The sequence below is a fragment of the Martes martes genome, assembly GCF_963455335.1.
Source record: "Martes martes genome assembly, chromosome: 8".
In the NCBI taxonomy this organism is placed as follows: domain Eukaryota; kingdom Metazoa; phylum Chordata; class Mammalia; order Carnivora; family Mustelidae; genus Martes; species Martes martes.
In genome coordinates this window covers 76,314,541-76,332,058 of record NC_137895.1, presented here as the reverse complement: position 1 = coordinate 76,332,058, position 17,518 = coordinate 76,314,541, and the positions used below count along the sequence as shown (strand labels likewise).

Below are 17,518 nucleotides of genomic sequence, written 5' to 3'. Positions count from 1 at the left end.
GCCTCTCTGCCTACATGTGATCTCTGTCTGTCAAATAAATTAATAAAATTAAAAAAAAAAAAAAAAAGGAAAGAATGATGGAAGGAATACTTCCCAGCTGGGATTTTGAGGACAGCATAACTCGAATATAGCCCAAGCTATTGTTATAAGAACAAAAAACTCTAGGTGCTGATTGTAAGTATCCTTGCAAAATAGTAACAAATCAAAATTAGCAATAAATAGAAGCATAATAAATTATGACACAGTTTTCTGAGGAAAATCAGGTTATTTAGCATTTGAAAATTATTAATTCATGCGGGTCACCATGTTCAAATTACTAAAAAGAGGAGAACCTATATAATTAACTCAATATATGCAGAGAAAGCATTTGAAAGAATAACATTCATGTATGCGCAAACCTTCCAGCAAACTAGAAGAGCACTTCCTGAACTCAATAAAGGACATGTCTGAGAAAACCTGCAGCCAACTTCATACCCAGTGGTGAAAGCTGCAGTGCTTTTCCTGACTATCAGTTGCAAGGCAGAGATGTCCACTATCACCATTTACAATCTTTCAAATTCATTCAAACGGACAAGGTGATTCTAAAAATTTTTATAGAAAAGTAAAGGACCTAGAATTGCCAAAACCATCTTGAAGCATGAAATTGGAGAGCTCCTTCTGGTTTCAAGACTTAGTATACAGCTCAAGTAATCAAAATAGACCAATAAGGATAGATAAATAAACCATGAAATAGAACAGTGATGTCGATGTCTCTCAAAAAACAGGAGTGAAAGAAGTTAAACACAGAGCAGTACAGTATCCCATGATTCCATATGATGTTCATTAGCATGTAAAATAAACTATGGGGACAGAAATTCAGTCATTGGTTTTCTGTGGCAGTGGGGATTGACTAGAAAGAGAGAGGTATAGGGAACTTTCTGGAATGATGGAAATGTTATTTTTTTACTGGGGTGGTCATTATAAAGATACATTTATTTTTCAAAACTCTTAGGATGGTATATTTTGGATCTCTTCATTTTATTATATGCAAATTGTACCTACAAACTGACCTGCACCTTCTGTTAGCTCCCTCCGTTACATCCCTTTTCTGCGTTGGCCAGTGACTAACTTAAATGTTTCTGCCACAACACTTTTTCTAACAGCCTCTGTTGAAATAACTTCTGTCCTTGTTCCTACCCTGTGCCAAAACCTCAGTCATAGCAATTAAACGTAATCCTGTTTTGTTTGATGATTACTAGTGTATGAGCTCCTTGAAGCGAAGGATGTCTGCTAATCATTATATCTCCCAAAGCCCTAGCCCAGCGCTTTGGATATAGAAGACTTTCAGAGTGACCCCCCCCCCAAAAGGGATATGTATAGGTATGTTTGTGTGTGCATTCTTTCTAGCACCAGTACTGTGGATTTTGTGCAAATCATTGTATTTTGCTGTGTAGTTGAAAACTACATAATAGCTGCGCAAAACACATTCATTTAATATCACATCTTACTCTGTCAAAGTAAGCATATCGTACTGCCTCTACAGTAATCACAACACTCTAAATAAACTTGGCCAAACTACGTACCTGATATACCAATATCAAATCACTTTGAGACATTTCCCCTACCTACACAGAGTTAATTTTTTCTTATGTTTACATATTTGGCAAGATTTTTGATTGATAGTTTACAGAGAATCATTCACCGTGTATCACCTGCTTTTTATTTGAAGACTCCAATTGGGAAATATTGTTTTTTTGGGGGGTTTTTGTTTCTCTTATGTACTTTTTTTTAAAAAAGATTTTATTTATTTATTTGACAGAGAGAGACAGAGATCACAAGTAGCAGAGAGGCAGAGAGAGGGAGGGGGAAGCAGGCTCCCTGCTGAGCAGAGAGCCCGATGTGGGGTTCGATCCCAGGACCCTGGGATCATGACCGGAGCCAAAGGCAGACACTTAACCGACTGAGCCACCCAGGCGCCCCTTTCTCTTAGGTACTTTTCAGCCTTGGTCTCATGTTTACACTCTAGCTGCCATCAGTTTATCAGATATGTCAGTCATCAATGTTGATGTTCTGTGTGGCCCTTGAAGGCAGAGGGAAATTAATTTACCAGCCTGGGATCTCAGTTTATTATTTTAATTTCTTAAAATGGAGTTATAAGTCATGCACTAAAATTGAAAAATATGTTAACAAGTGAGTTGTAATTTTAGCAGGTGGCTAAACTCAGTGTCATCCTTTTTCATCTAAAGCTTGCATTAAGTAGAAACATACTACCTAAATTATAATTTTTTTGAAGATTTCATTTATTTGTCAAAGAGAGCATGTTGCAAGTAGGGGGAGCGGCAGGCATAGGGAGAAGCAGGCTCTCCCTGCTGAGCAAGGAGCCTGATGCAGGGCTTGATTCAAGGACCCTGGGATCATGACTTGAGCGAAGGCAGACGCCCAACTGACTAAGCCACCCAGGCCTTCCCATAATTTATAATTTATATTTGGTGATTATCATATAAATGTCTTGTGATTGATATATGATGGTGAGCATTTCTTTTGTAAATCCTAGAATAGAGATCTTTTAGTAAATGCATAACTCATATGATTATTAAGCATATGAGAAATACATGAAAAACAAAATCCACAAAAACAGTGAACAATGAAGTCAAGTAGCTCAAGATGTAGGGAAGAAACAGTGTTCTTGAATGTGGTTTGTAGGGGTTGGATTTGCCTTTCTACGGGGAAAACGTTTCATTACCCTAAACAAGGTAGATGATATGTATTGGAAAGTTCCACCTTGGGGGATGTTTCTAGATTTAAACAGCGCTAACACTGTCTCTGGTTTAAGTGCATTCATGATGCTTAATGATTGGCCTAGACTTTGGGACTTAATGTGCATTAAGGTAATGTTTGCTGGGTAAACAGCTCAGATGGATCATAGGAATTCAGCCTTACCCTTCCAAACAATACAGTAAATCTTCATTAGGTAACACTTAACAAAGAATTTACTGATTCGAACTGCAGACCCTTTTTATTTTCAACGAACTGTTTTGGGGAGAAATGGTTTAGAGTTTATTTCACAGTTCTATGTAAAAGGATGCCAGTTGGAAACTATAGATTTTTGAAGAGTAAGCCTTAGTATTTTAATATTTATGATATTCCTCTAACTTTTCTGTGTTATTCAAAAAGGGCTAACATGAACATGATTTATAAATCAGTAGGAAATAGATTAAATGGAAGGCAAGCTAGAAGACAGAGGATGGAATAAAACTATCAGAATTATAAATACAGGCTTGTGACTTGATTTTTTTTCAGCGTCTTTTAAGGCAGTGTTGGATATTAGAGAATATTGCTAAAAATCCTTACTATACAAAGGACAAACTTCAAAGATTGTCACTGAACTAATCCAAGTGCTTTGAAAAATAGCAAGATTCTCTGTGACTAAGAATATAAGAGGGGGATTTGGTTGAAAACTACATTTAGCAATGTGAGGTTAGTAGACAAATAAGGAAGTGGTTATTGAACTGCACCTTAATGCTCTCAGGGCCCTATTCGGATAATTGGCTACCTGACTGCAGTGTCTGAAAAACCCTTGTACAAGTCTCACACCGAAGTGTTTTCCCTTAGTAGAACACAAGAGCTGTAAAACCAGTTGCATACAATTTGCTTTAAATATAATATATTGTAATACAGTTCTCTTAGCTATGATAGTTTTTCTAGGATAGCTTGACTTATAATTAAAACCATAAATCACACAGCTCTTGTGTTGTAAGGCATTGGGAGCTTAAAGCACAGACAGAAAAAGAGGAATAAATAGGATGTGGATGCAAGATACTCTTCCTCACTTTTGCACAATTCCTTTTGGAAGGGGAGAGGCTTGGAGAGGCCTTTGGGAGGCAGAGATTGAAAACCAAAATGTAGTGGAAAGCAATGTTAGCTCTATCATGCCCCTCACGTAAAATAGTTTTAAAGGATCAAATTGATTTTTTTTTTTTTTGCTCGCAGTCATCTTTTAAACTGTCTCCTGCCATGTTACCTATATTTTTCCTACATGAAAAATGTATGTGTATGTTAAAAAATGAAATTCAAATTCAGTTTGGCATAGCGTTCAAAGTAAGCAGTACAAGTTTGCCCATACAAATGAGATTATTTTCTTTTAATTCATAGTTGATTACTTTCATAGTAAAACTCCAATGTCGGGAATAATAATACATTCCATTTGTCACCGGCAGGTCTGTGCTTTCCCTTCCCATGGGTGCCATGGGTCAGGTGCTGTGCTCCGTATGACTGGGTTTGACTGCTCTCAGGAAGCCCCTTTGCCATATCATTGTACAGTGCTTTAATACATTTAACAGAGGTGAATGAACGATGAAACTTACAAAGTTATCCTTGAAAGTCTTTAAACATGAGGTTAAGATAAATTCTCTTTTATGATTTCTGCAGAATTTAGTTAACTAATCATTAAACATTTATTGTAGCATGTCTTACAATAAACATTACTGGGAGCCAGATTGCCTAGATTTTATTTTATTTTTATTGTATTTTTAAATTTTTTAAAAAAATTTATTTATTTTAGAGAAAGAGCGGGGTGGGGAGGGGCAGAGGGAGAGAGAGAGAGAATCTCAAGCAGACTCCCTGTTGAGCATGGAGCATGACACAGGGCTTGACTCCAGGACTCTGAGATCATGACCTGAGCTGAAATCAAGACCTAGATGCTTAACTCACTGAGCCACCTAGGTGCCCCAAGAGTGCCTAGATTGATTGATTTATATATATATATATTTTTTTAATTAATATATAATGTATTATTTGCCCCAGGAGTACAAGTCTGTGAATCATCAAGCTTACACATTTCACAGCACTCACCATAGCACATTCCCTCCTCAATGTCCATAACCCAACCACCCTCTCTCTACCCTCCACCCCCCAGCAACCCTCAGTTTGTTTTGTGAGATTAAGAGTCTCTTATGGTTTGTCTCCCTTCTGATCCCATCTTGTTTCATTTTTACCTTCCCTATCCCCCCAACTACCGCCTACCCCCACCCTCTCCTAGTTGCACTTCGTACTAGTTCTTTATCTTGTTTATACCTGGTTTCTTTGTCTTTAAAATGGGGACAGTAATGATACCCACTTCATAGGGTCCTTGTGAAGACAAATTAATTAACATTTCTTAAGCCCTTTGAACAGTGCTTGGCACAGAGTAACTGGTGCTATCTTAGCTATTACTCTTGCTGCTCCTAAGTGATTACATGCCTAAGCTACATTCAAGTAGATTTTTTAAAAAATGTATTTGGAATATAATCATCACTGTGGAACTACTAGAGAATAAGTAATGTGTTCATCATGTTATCGGTGGACCATGTTATCAGGTAACCATTTTGTTATCAGAGAAGTGGGGCAGTTATGAACTACACAGTTCTGTGCCCTGAATGGCCATCTATTAGAGGATACTTTCCTACAAAACCTACAGTTTTGTAGGTGAGAGCAGTATGATTCCTATAAAACAAGAATGGCGGCAAATATGGATTCAATGCAGGACCTATTTGGTTTTATGTGAGGTACCACCAGGGGAAGGGCTGTCACCTGGGAAAGCAGGATCTTTGATTGACAGAGCTTCAGTTCTTGGCACTGGGAAGAAGACTTAATCTGAGATAAAATAGTTAGGCTTGTCTCCTTTGGTGATAGCTGTCCCAGCCACACCATTTAAAAGCATTGCTCACCATATGAGGGCCCATCCTTAGTTTCCTGGTAGGCAGGTGCTGATACAGCTAGTTGGACCGAAAATAGCTCATTTGTTAACTTCAGCTGAGAAAGTTTAAAAAGATACCTCTGTGAGTGGTCAGGATGCCACAGAAGATTCTAAAGAATTCTAGAGTTCCTGAAAGCTTGGCATTTTTGTTCTGAACCTGCTTTTCCCTTTCTGTCAGCTTGGTGTGCCTCCAAAAGATAAATAGCTTTTGCCTTATAGTATGGACCTTGGGTGCTCAATGTTCACTTTCGCCCCCTGGGTTTTTAAAAACACTTAGATCAGTGGTTCTCAGCTCTGACTGCACATTAGCACCACCTGGGGAGCTTTTAATAAAACAGAATTTCCTGGGCCTAAAGCCAAGACCAATTAATCAAAATCCTGGGCGGGGGGTAGGGCCTGGACACTGGTATATTTTAAAAGTCTTCTTCCCCCCATTCTAGGGGCACCGGGTGGCTCAGTGGGTTAAAGCCTCTGCCTTCGGCTCGGGTCGTGATTCCAGGGTCCTGGGATCGAGCCCCGTGTCGGGTTCTCTGCTTGGCAGGGAGCCTGCTTCCCTTCCTCTCTCTGCGCCTGCCTCTCTGCCTACTTGTGATCTCTGTCTGCCAAATCAATAAATAAAATCTTTTAAATAAATAAATAAATAAATAAATATTTCAAAAAAAAAAAAAAAAGTCTTCTTCCCCCCATTCTAATGTGAAGCCAGGGTTTAGAACCTTTGATTTAACTTATAATAATGAGATCTTCCATATCAATAAGTAACACTTCTTTGCAGGGATTGACTGCCCTGGTTTGTCAATAGACTGTTTATCTTATTAGTATATTTTTGTCATTCATGTGGTTCCTGATTTCCTTGGATTTCGAAGAATCAAGGGGAGTCCCAAATACATACTGCCCTAACTAAGCCGGTGGAGTTCTTGCTCTTTTAGTCTCATGATAAAATTTTCATCAGTAACACAGCCAGGCAATCTCTTTATTTTTCTCCTCTTCTCCAATCTGTACATTATCAGAGCAACAGTTTTTCCTCAAGAAAGAAATTGGTTAGTTGTACCTACTGACTTTTGGGTGGATGATACAGCTGAGATAGGTAAGTTGCACTGAATTGATAGGTGAAGGAATCAGGGTGGTAAAAACATTTTTTGCTGAGTGCCTTCTCCATTCTAGGTACCTTCTCCATTCTAGGTTCTCCATTCTAGGTACCTAGAAACCATTCTAGGTATGGTTTCACTTAATTCTCTCAGCAGTCCTATGAAATAGATGTTGTCAGCTGTGCATTAAAATATTAAATAACTTGACCAGGCTTTTGTGGTTGGTATGCCCAGGGCTGAATAGAACCCAGGTCTGTTTCTATGCTCTTTCCATCATAAACCACAGCTACCCTCCATCTTCTGTATTTGGTCTCTACAAAACCTTGGAAATTTATTATCATCAAAATACTTTTGTCATTGTTTGGAAGGAAAAATTTTTCTCTCCCCTTCGGAGTTCCTCTGCCTAGTCTAAGAATTGACATGAGATCACTTAACAAGAGACAAATAAAAGTTTAATGGCATTAGTGTTTTCTGTATAAATGGGAGAGACCCATATAAAACTAAGTAATTCCCTAAAGTGGCCAAAGCCTTCACCATGTTCATCTTAAGAGAAAAGAAGATTTTGGGGGTGGGGAGTCAGTTAAGACAGATTACCAGGAAGAGCACAGTAAACAAGGCTAAGGTTGTGATACAGATTTAAGTTTTACCTTCTTCTTTGATAAGAGTTCTGAAGATTGAGTTATCTTTCTCTTCCTGGTAGAGGGAGACACCCTTACAAATGGAGGTTTCCTTTGTAAATATAAATGCCTCTTACAAAAGGGTAACTTCTATTTGGTTTTCAGAGCTTTTCCATGTTTGCAGTTTCTTAAAGATAATCAGCCTAAAATAATCCTTATGCCAAAGAGACTCATTTTGGTGTGGCAAATTCTGTACATCATGAAAGGTAATCAAAATCTAGTAAAATAAGCTTTGTTTTACTTCTAGAAGAGAAGCATTAGGAGCATTAGGATGTAAATGTATAAAGTATGTTTTATTTTGCCTAGTCTCTGGAACCAGGCCTCAGTATCCTTAAAGGTTGGCAGCTGGGTGCCATTCATCTTAGTGTTAGGGCACTGAATTGTATATTTCAGACCTAGACTCCTGGGTTTTAAAGGACTAGAGAGCTGAAGTAGTCTGTTTTCTATAGCTTGCTTTAGAAACATAAGCTAATATGTATATTTTCAGTTTTCTTTTTGTCTTTCCCTTTTCTTCCCTCCTCCTTTTTCTTTTAGTTTTTAGAAATACTGTGTCCTAGGGTTAAATAATGAGTAGTAAAGTGCACAGTATTATGTGGGCATCTTTGGGCCTGAAAATGGTTCAATTTCTATATTCATTTCAAGTGCTGCTTTGAAGTACTCTGTGCAGCCCTTTAATCTTAGTTCATCACTAAGGGGGTTTGGAGAACAGAAGGAAAGATCATGAAAGATGTAGAGAAATGACACATAGGCTTCCATTTTTTAGGATTTTTAAAATTTGTTTCCTAATCCAACATACTTGGTATTTGCCATTTATTGCTTTTCTTTTCATAATTGGCAGTAATTGGCAATACAATTGTATATAACCTTTTCTTTAAGAGAACACAAATGAATAAAAATGTCATTCATTTATAGCAATAAAATATATGTTTAAGTAATACATTTGGTTGTACATCTTAACATCTTAAGAGGAAGCTGCCACAAGCATGCATTTGTGTGAGCCAATCTCTGCTCTCATCTGGTTTTCAGATGAGACATCTTCTTCAGAAAAGGTCTGATTATATCTGGAATAACAAACAGTTTAATTGGAAGGAATTACCTTGCAACCAAGTTTGCAGAGCTAAATGATCCAGAAGAATTGCTGCATGAACCAGTGCTTTACAAATGTAAAGTATACTTATTTTCTGTCTAGCTAATACAGAAAGTTTAGATGTATAGGTGCTTTTGTATCATTTCTTAAGGCATTTACTAAGTGCCTACTGTGTGCAAGATATTTTATTAGGTGCTTTGTCAAATACAAAGTTAAATACACCATTAGGTGAGACAGGTATATAATATAATACGAGATATAGTGACATAAATGGAAGTTAAAACACTGTTCTGTAAGTTAGCAGAGGAAGGAATGACTAAGTATTGGTATAAGTATCACAGCTCATGGATTAAAGTATTAAAATACTTTTAATAAGATTTTGTCTAATACTGTACGCCAAATAATTCATTTAGTCATAAAAACCTTGTTTGCTTTTAAAAGTCTTAATTTTTCTGTTTCCATGTGTATTTTAAACTACTGTTTGGAGTGAGAGATACTGTTTGTTTTGTTTTGGCCCAAGTTTTTATTTAAATTCCAGTTAGTTAACATGTAGCATAATATTAGTTTCAGGAGTAGAATTCAGTGATTACATATAACACTCAGTGCTCATCACAACAGGTCCTTTCCTAAATACCCACCACCCATTTAGCCCATCCCTCCCCGCCTCCCCCACTATCTCCCTCCCATCCAGCAACCCTCAGTTTGTTCTCTATAGTTAAGAGTTTGTTTTATGGTTTGCCTCTCTTCTCTTACACCTATGTTCATTTGTTTCATTTCTTAAATTCCACATAAGAGTGAAATCATATGATGATATTTGTCTTTCTCTGACTTATTTCATTTTGCCTAGCATAATATACTCTAACTCCATCCATGTTGTTGCAAATGGCAGGATTTCACTCTTTTTTGTGACTAATAGTCCATCATGTATATTATCCACAGCTTCTTTTTCCATTCATCAGTCAGTGGGACATTTCAGTTCTTTCCATCATTTAACTGTTATTGATAGAGCTGCTATAAACACCAGGGTGCACATGTTCCTTCAAATCAGTACTTTTTTCCCTTGGGAAAATACCTGGTAGTGCATTTGCTGGGTCGTGGTGTAGTTCCTTTTTTCACTTTTTGAGGACCGTCCGTACTGTTTTCCAAGTGGCTACACCAGTTTGCATTCCCACCAAGAGTACAAGGGAGTTCCCCTTTCTCCAAATCCTCACCAACATCTCGTGTCCTGTGTTAATTTTAGCCATTCCGACAGGTGTTAGGTGATATCTCATTGTGGTTTTGATTTATATTTCTCTGCTGAGGGGTGATATTGAGCATCTTTTCATATGTCTGTTAGCCATCTATATGTCTTCTTTGGAAAAAATGTCTATTAATGTCTTCTGCCCATTTCTTAACTGGATTATTTGTTTTTTAGGTGTTGAGTTTGATAAGTTCTTTACAGGTTTTGGATACCAAACCTTTATCAGATACGTGGTTTGCAAGTATCTTGGAGTGAGAAGTAGTTTTAACACCCATGTGACATTCGTATTTTTTTTTCTGCTGTTTTTGGAATTAAAATAAATTTGTTTAAGAAGTAATGGACTTCTGTCACAAATTATATATCTGGAGGCTTCAAGGCTGTTTACTCTATTTTGGGCTTAGCATAGCTTAAAAGTTGGAATAGTTTTAAAAAGTGTATTGAGTCAAGTGACTTCTAATTGATTTAAGAATATCAGTGAGTTTGGTTGTGATGTAATCAGAGTTGGCTTTCTGGGCTCTGCTATCATAAATCTGCCATGGAACATATACAGAGAATTTGGATTAACAGAAAACATGCAAATGTCCTAGATCCATAGAAGTTGCCATTTGAAAGCGACCTCGCAGTTTATCTAATCTAACCCCTCAATTAAAAAAGTTGGAGGCCTGGGGCGCCTGGGTGGCTCAGTGGGTTAAAGCCTCTGCCTTTGGCTCAGGTCATGATCCCAGGGTCCTGGGATCAAGCCCCGCATTGGGCTCTCCACTCAGCGGGGAGCCTGCTTCTCCCTTTCCCTCTGCCTGCCTCTCTGCCTACTTGTGATCTCTGTCAAATAAATAAATAAAATCTTTAAAAAAGAAAAAAAAGAAAAACTTCCAAAAAAAAAGATGGAGGCCTAAAATCAGAGAGGTGTTAGAAGATCGTTCCAGTGGTCAGAATAATTTTGGAGAAATCTTCGATACTGATGTTCTCATATTACTATTTTTGTTATTTCTCTGATGGATTTAAAATTATATACTTATTTACTATATCTCTGTCATTTTGATAATGATTATTTGCTTCTATCTTTTTCTGCTCTGGGCTTCTCCATGGTTAATGAGGGTGAATATGATGCTTGATGGCAAAATGATATCATTACTGATCATTCACGGAGCAAAACAATATATAGTTTGGGGGCATTTATTTTAATGAAAAATGTTTTTTTAAACAGATTATCAGAGTTTTGTCTCAGCCTCATTTTCTGTTGTAAAATAAAGAATTTTATGTATTAGTATTAGAAAGGGATGGTGATTATGGTGTTTTGCATGGTGTGTGTGGTTCAGAATGTATACACATAATTATTGTGACTTTTGCCCCTTTTTATTATAATTTGTGTAAGAGAGAAGAATTAGATTTTTCTCATTTTTCAGTTTCCCACTACAGCATAAAAACATTCTTTTTTCTGGTGTCTCTCTCTCTCCCTCACACACAAACACGCACACACACACACACACACACACACACAGAAAATCATTCTAATTTAATGTTAGATACTATTCTCCATATGGTAAACACAAACCTTTTATTCATACTCAGTGCTAATAAGTCCAAATTTTATAATAATACATGGATTTCTTATTGCAGGTACATGTTGGGACTTGCAGCAATTCCAGCAGTTATACAGTTTTTTGGCTTTCTGTTTTTACCTGAAAGCCCTCGATGGCTGATTCAGAAAGGACAGACTCAGAAAGCCCGTAGAATTTTGTCTCAGATGCGTGGTAACCAGACCATTGATGAGGAATATGATAGCATCAAAAACAACATTGAAGAAGAGGAAAAAGAGGTTGGCTCAGGTATGTACATTTTGTATTTATATGAATTTTAATACTGCATAGAAATTTTATTTAGGAACCAAATAAAATTAGGAACTATATTCTTTTGCTATTATTTAATATCTCTAAATGATGCAGCGATTTTATGTATATAACCAAATCAAAATAAATATATTTTAATTCAGTTTCAAAGTAATATAATGTTATAAAAGGAAAAACTATCCCCATTATATCACTATCTTCACATAATTACTCTTTTTATTTTTGTATAGTCTCCTTTATTCTTTAAAAATTGGATATACTTGACATGGTTGTCATCATTTTGTATATAGGGGTAATTTTTGATATGTATATATATATAGTTATGTTTGCATATGACCAAAAAGTCATAGTGTGAACTGTAGTTAAAATAAATCACCTTAGTACAAATAAATACCTTGCTTACATGTGTTACACTAATCTCCCTATCAGTTTTTATAATGAATAAGAATACCTTGAGATCCTAGTTTTGGAATAATTTTGAGTTTCCCTGTTTTCATTAAAGTGTTTAATTGTCTAATCAAAATTTCACCATGTCAGAAAACCAAGAAAAAAAGTTTCTAGTCTATTTATGTTGATGAGTTTCTTTTCAGAGAAGAAATCTTGTAGGGTTTTGCAAAGTCTCAGGCAGGTCTCTAATGGTAACAATCTGATTTGGGTAAGTGATTTGCAGAATGTACATGATGTGAGGTAGACAGTGTATGATACATTTCTCGACAATAACCCTTACGCTGCTAGATTCACAGTTCCCCAAATTGTCTCATTTTCTCCCAACCTTCCTTTTGCCCTGACATTAATTGGTAACCCAAATAGAAGTGCTGACTTGTGTTAGATTATTTTTTATACTTGAGGCAAACACCAACCCTCCTATATTGATATATGTCACACAGGTCTTAGAAGGTGTGTTCCCTCACCTTCTCCTGCTATTATTTATGGTGGAGCTGAAGGCTGTGCTTTCCTGAAACAATAGAATAAATGCTGTGCAGAAGCTGGTGACCGTGTTAGCCACACCTGATTTACTCAAAATTATATATATGCAATACAGGAGTGTGGTGTTATTTTCTTGCTGAGGTCAAAGCCCTAGTGAACTGTGAGCCGAATCTAGGGCAAGGTCTTTTTTTTTTTTTTTTAAAGATTTTATTTATTTATTTGACCGAGAGAAGTCACAAGGAGGCAGAGAGGCAGGCAGAGAGAGAGAGAGGGGGAAGTAGGCTCCCTGCTGAGCAGACAGCCCGATACTGGGCTAGATCCCACAGCATGTGTGTCTGTGTATCTGTGTGTGTGTGTGTGTGTGTGTGTGTGTGTGTGTGTGTGTGTGTCAGAGAGAGAGAGAGAGAGACCTGGGCTCGATCCCAGGACCCTGAGACCATGACCTGAGCCAAGGGCAGAGGCTTAACCCACTGAGCCACTCCAGCACCCCAAGGTCATTTTTAACAAAGTTAGTGGGCATATACCATGTATCTGGCACTGTCCGCATTTCCCGAGTAAGATGTTAGTGCAAGTATTAGAGAATTTTGCTCTGAACAAAATAATTCACTTTTACTGAGTTGAACATTGTGTTAATTTAAAAATACTATTTTAAATGTTCATTTAAATTACAAATACCTTCATTTATGCACCTGTCTGAATTTCTCTTGGCTGTGGTTTGCATGAAATATGAGCTTGTTTTTGTAGTAATCTGTATGCTTGAAGCTCAGGTGCTGATAATGTGTGAGTAGAAAAACTTTTCAGGTTATTAGTTTATATTAAATACTCTTGAGAACATAAGTTTTTATTATGTAAAGGGTAAGACGACAACTTAATAAAAAAAGCCTTCCTGTTTAGCAGTAGGGATACTACTGATTTGACTATAAAGCGTTGACCATGTGGCTCCATTTGGATCTACTGAAAAATTTCAGACTGGTGTAGGCGTGCAGCTGTTGACAGTGCATACTGAATTTCATGATGATTTGGAATGTATAACCAAGTTTTTTAAGAAACTTGAGGTACTTAGGACTATAATTATCCGCATCTGCTTTAGTTTTTATGTGAGGTCTTTTGGAGTTAAATAGGGTACTTTTTCTTGGGTAAAGATAAAATATTATACATATTTGGCACAGGCTTTTTTAAAAATTATTTTTATTAACATATAATGTATTATTTGCCCCAGGGGTAGAGGTCTGTGAATCATCAGTCTTACACATTTCACAGCACTCACCATAGCACATACCTCCCCAGTGTCCATGTTTTTAAAAAATACTGTGTTACCCATTGAATCTTAGTAACATTTGTCCCATGCTTGGGTAAATACCTTAAACTTTGCAACTAATAGGATTTATAATTTACCCATTTCTTGATTTGTATTATTTGTGTACCATCATTGTGCTTAATTTTGAAGTTAATCTCATGTTCTTTTTCAAAAGTGCAGAATTGTTAGCATTATGGCATGAATTCACAAGGCAGATTTGCCAGGGTTAAATAGCAAGTAATTTGGGGGCCTCGCTTTTATGATTGAGGAACTTGATCAGGGTAAAACCTGTTCTGCACACGTATGAATTTTATTTCAGCATTGTGATGTCCAGGAGCGAGACTCTGTGTCAGTTTAGTTGGAAAATAGAGACGAGTGCTAGGGCTTGTCTTAACACCCTGACAGGGTCCTGGCCCGCAGTCACTCTGCATTTGGAAATGATAGGCTAGGTGGACAAATACACAGGAAAAAACAGCTAATTTCAAAATAATAAAAATGTCCTGGTCCAGGGAAGACAAGTCAGCTGTTGTGTTGCAGGGTTAGAGAGTAGCCTGGGTTCATTTGACAAAGTGAAGTTTGAGCCCCATTTTAAGCCTGGGAACTCTGGGCAGTGGAGTGCAGCTGCCTGGAAGGAGAAACTTTGGCCTGCAGAAAGCTCCAGATATTGCAGGAGGTTGGAGAGAAGTTGTGTATGACCCCTGTTTCTTCTAGGGAGAAATATTTTATCATCAGACATGGCGGCTTAGTTATCTGCTATCTGCCTGTGAGCTTAATAAATAGGTCTGATTCCACATCAGTCCCCATGTCCTTCTCTGGGAGTTTCCAGTGGATTTGTAACTTGTCATGGATATGGTACTTGCTTATGTGGCCCTTCCCTTTTCATGGGATTTTTTATCTTAGTCCCTGCAGTTTAAATTTGATTTCTTTGAGGAAAATAGGCATAGCTACTGAAGTATGTATTAATTAAATTGTTTTTTGAACGCATGAGAGATCAGTGCATATGGGATTGACTTCTGGCTTCAGACATGCTTTATGATTTTCCGTAGCGAATATGGTGGCTCTCTGGCCACATCAGCTGCAGAGGTGAGGCTCGCAGCCCACGCTGTGGAACAGCATTGGATTATCACTGTGTGCCATCTCTTCTGCACGTGGCACAAAGATCAGCCTCCTCAACATGTGATTTCTCCACGAGAGTGAACAAAAAAGGGAAGAAGGACAGTTGATGGGAAAAGAAGCAAATAGCTGGTTTTCACCTGTATTCAACACTGTTCATACATTCCGTAGGACTAATGAAGTGAGAGTGGAGGTAACAGCAGCTTGGTTTGGAGAAGTTCCCTGGCATGGGAGACCAGGGAAATGGAAGATGCGTCCAGGCTCCACCCCTGGTTTGTAATCCTAAAAAGATTTTCTAGGAGTTGCCAAACCTCAGTTTCTTTTTAGGTTTGTGAGAAAAGAGGGCCAGATTATAATACCTCCACAGTCTGATATTTTCTAGAGTTTAAAAAACCTGTGAGAAGTGTCAGGTTTTTAATTTTTAAATACGATGCAGCAGCCTTCATTCCAAAATATTTATTAAGTGACACTCAGGAGAGTTGGGGGTGTGGCAGTAAATGAGACAAGGTTCTGGTCCATTCTGCTGGGAAGAAGCACACAGATGATTAAGAGGAAAGAGCTCCTGGATAACTACAGATTGTAGTAATGGCTTGAAAGGAAACAAACAGGAGGACAACATGTATAGAGGGCCTGCAGGGGGATGGTTAGGAAAGGCTTCTCTGAAGAGGGGAGCGTCAAGGCTGAGAAAGAACCAGCAGAGCGGAGAACTGAAGGCGTGAGTGTTCCAAGCAGAAGGAATAGCAGGTCCAAAATTATATGTGTCACTCAGTGGACCGGAGTAATTTTTCTTGCAACTTTTGATACTCGTTATGAAGTGCACATGTGCCAGGTTCTTCAGGCCTTGCAGTAAAAACTGTTCGTCTTTATTTATGCCAGGTTGCCAAGCCTAAGCTTTGAATTAGTAGGGACACAATTACTACTCCTAGGACTAAAACCAAATTTGAGTACAAAATAATACACATGATCACTTCCATGGTTGCTTATTTCTTACAGATTGTCACTTTAGTGTATTGTGCGCTCGTGTCATGAATTCATGTACAGCAGAGGTAGAAGTTGGAGCGAGACCTAGGTAACTGCTTAAGGCAGTGATTCTCAAACTTTTCCACTTAGCTTCAACAGTGAGTGGAGAGAGGCCTTTTGGGGCCTGGATTCCGTAGCAGAAGGCAACTGCAGTAAGCCCAACATTGATTAGAATTTTTATGCTTTATCCTAGGGATGAATAAAAGTTGGTGTTCTGCTTTATAATATGCTTGTTTACTTCAGAAGCATATTTCCTAGATATCTAGTGTTCATTCATTGACTTTCAAAGTGTCCCATGACTCTCGTGTACAGTCCCTAAGATGTGCACCCCGCAGTTTGACAGACTGAACTCAGAGCCTTTGAAGCGCCTCTCTCGGGCAAATCTTTGAGCCGGGGTAGGAAGAGTTGGAGCTGCCTCTGTTACAGAAGCAGGTGATCATCTCTTGATGTACCAGGCACAGAGAAGAGCAGAGAGGCTGTGTCAGGAACTTGAATTTGTAGCAGTAATTGTCTCACCCCAGGAAAAGTAAAATCAGTCAACAAGAGACAGGACTCCTCTGAAGGCCATCTTAGGAAAGAATCTAGAAATGAAATTTGTGCATTCAAATGCTTTATACCACCTCCTTTGAAAGCACTCCCTGATGACTTCTTCAGTTTTCTTTTCTTAATTGATACATAGTGGACACACAACATTACGTGAGTTTGAAGTGTGTGACATAGTGGTTTGGCATGTGTGTAACTGTAGAGTGAAAACGGCAGTAAGTCTCGTTAACATGCGTTACCACACATAGTTACATTTTTTTTTTCCTTGAGGTCTTCAATTTCTTATCCTGCACCCAAGAGCAAGAAGTAGATTCCTGGGGTGAGGTGAAAGGACAGCCAAAGCTGGTGCCCGCAGGCCCACGCAGAAGCCCCGTAGGCAGGGCTTAGGGAAAGTCTCCCATGTTCGGCCCCATTCCAGCCGCTCCCTTCTCTGCTCTGCCCTGGGGTGTTAAGGCAGGATCATTGGGAGGAAAAGGTAGACAAGGCTTTCTCTCCCCAGAGTGATGTACAGATATTGTTGTAGAACCAATACAAAACACCAGAGAAGAAAAGGCCGTTTTGGGAGAATGGAGTTGTTTGCCCAGCTTTGTTGCAACAGTGGATAGAGTGAAAGCGGCAAAGCAAGGGAGAAACTGAGGGCACATCTCAGGGCAGGGGAGAGCAGTCTCCTGCAAATCTGTTTATAGCATGGGGTCAGCCCAGGGAACTTGAAAATGTATATGGCCTTTTCTTTTTTAAAGAATTTATTTATTTATTTATTTAGTTAGTTAGTTATGAATGACAGAGAGAGAGAGAGCACACAAGTCGGTGGAGTAGTAGGCAGAGAGAGAGGGAAAAGCAGGAGCCCATGCAGGACTGATCCCAGGACCCGGGGACCATGACCTGAGCTGAAGGCAGCCGCTTCACTAACTGAGCCACCCAAGCACCCTGGCCTTTTCTCTTTAAAAGGTAAATAGCATTTTTGTGCAT

General features: G+C 38.3%; 1 protein-coding gene across 1 annotated transcript in view; it reads left to right on the top strand.

Annotated features, from left to right (window-relative positions):
• SLC2A13 (solute carrier family 2 member 13) overlaps positions 1 to 17,518 on the top strand; it is a gene marked incomplete at its 3' end in the record, with an annotated part of 373,708 nt that overhangs the window by 76,602 nt on the left and 279,588 nt on the right. The window contains exon 3 of the mRNA XM_080811884.1: positions 11,420 to 11,628. Coding sequence (XP_080668010.1) covers positions 11,420 to 11,628 — 209 coding nt within the window. The remainder of the gene's footprint in view (positions 1 to 11,419; positions 11,629 to 17,518) is intronic.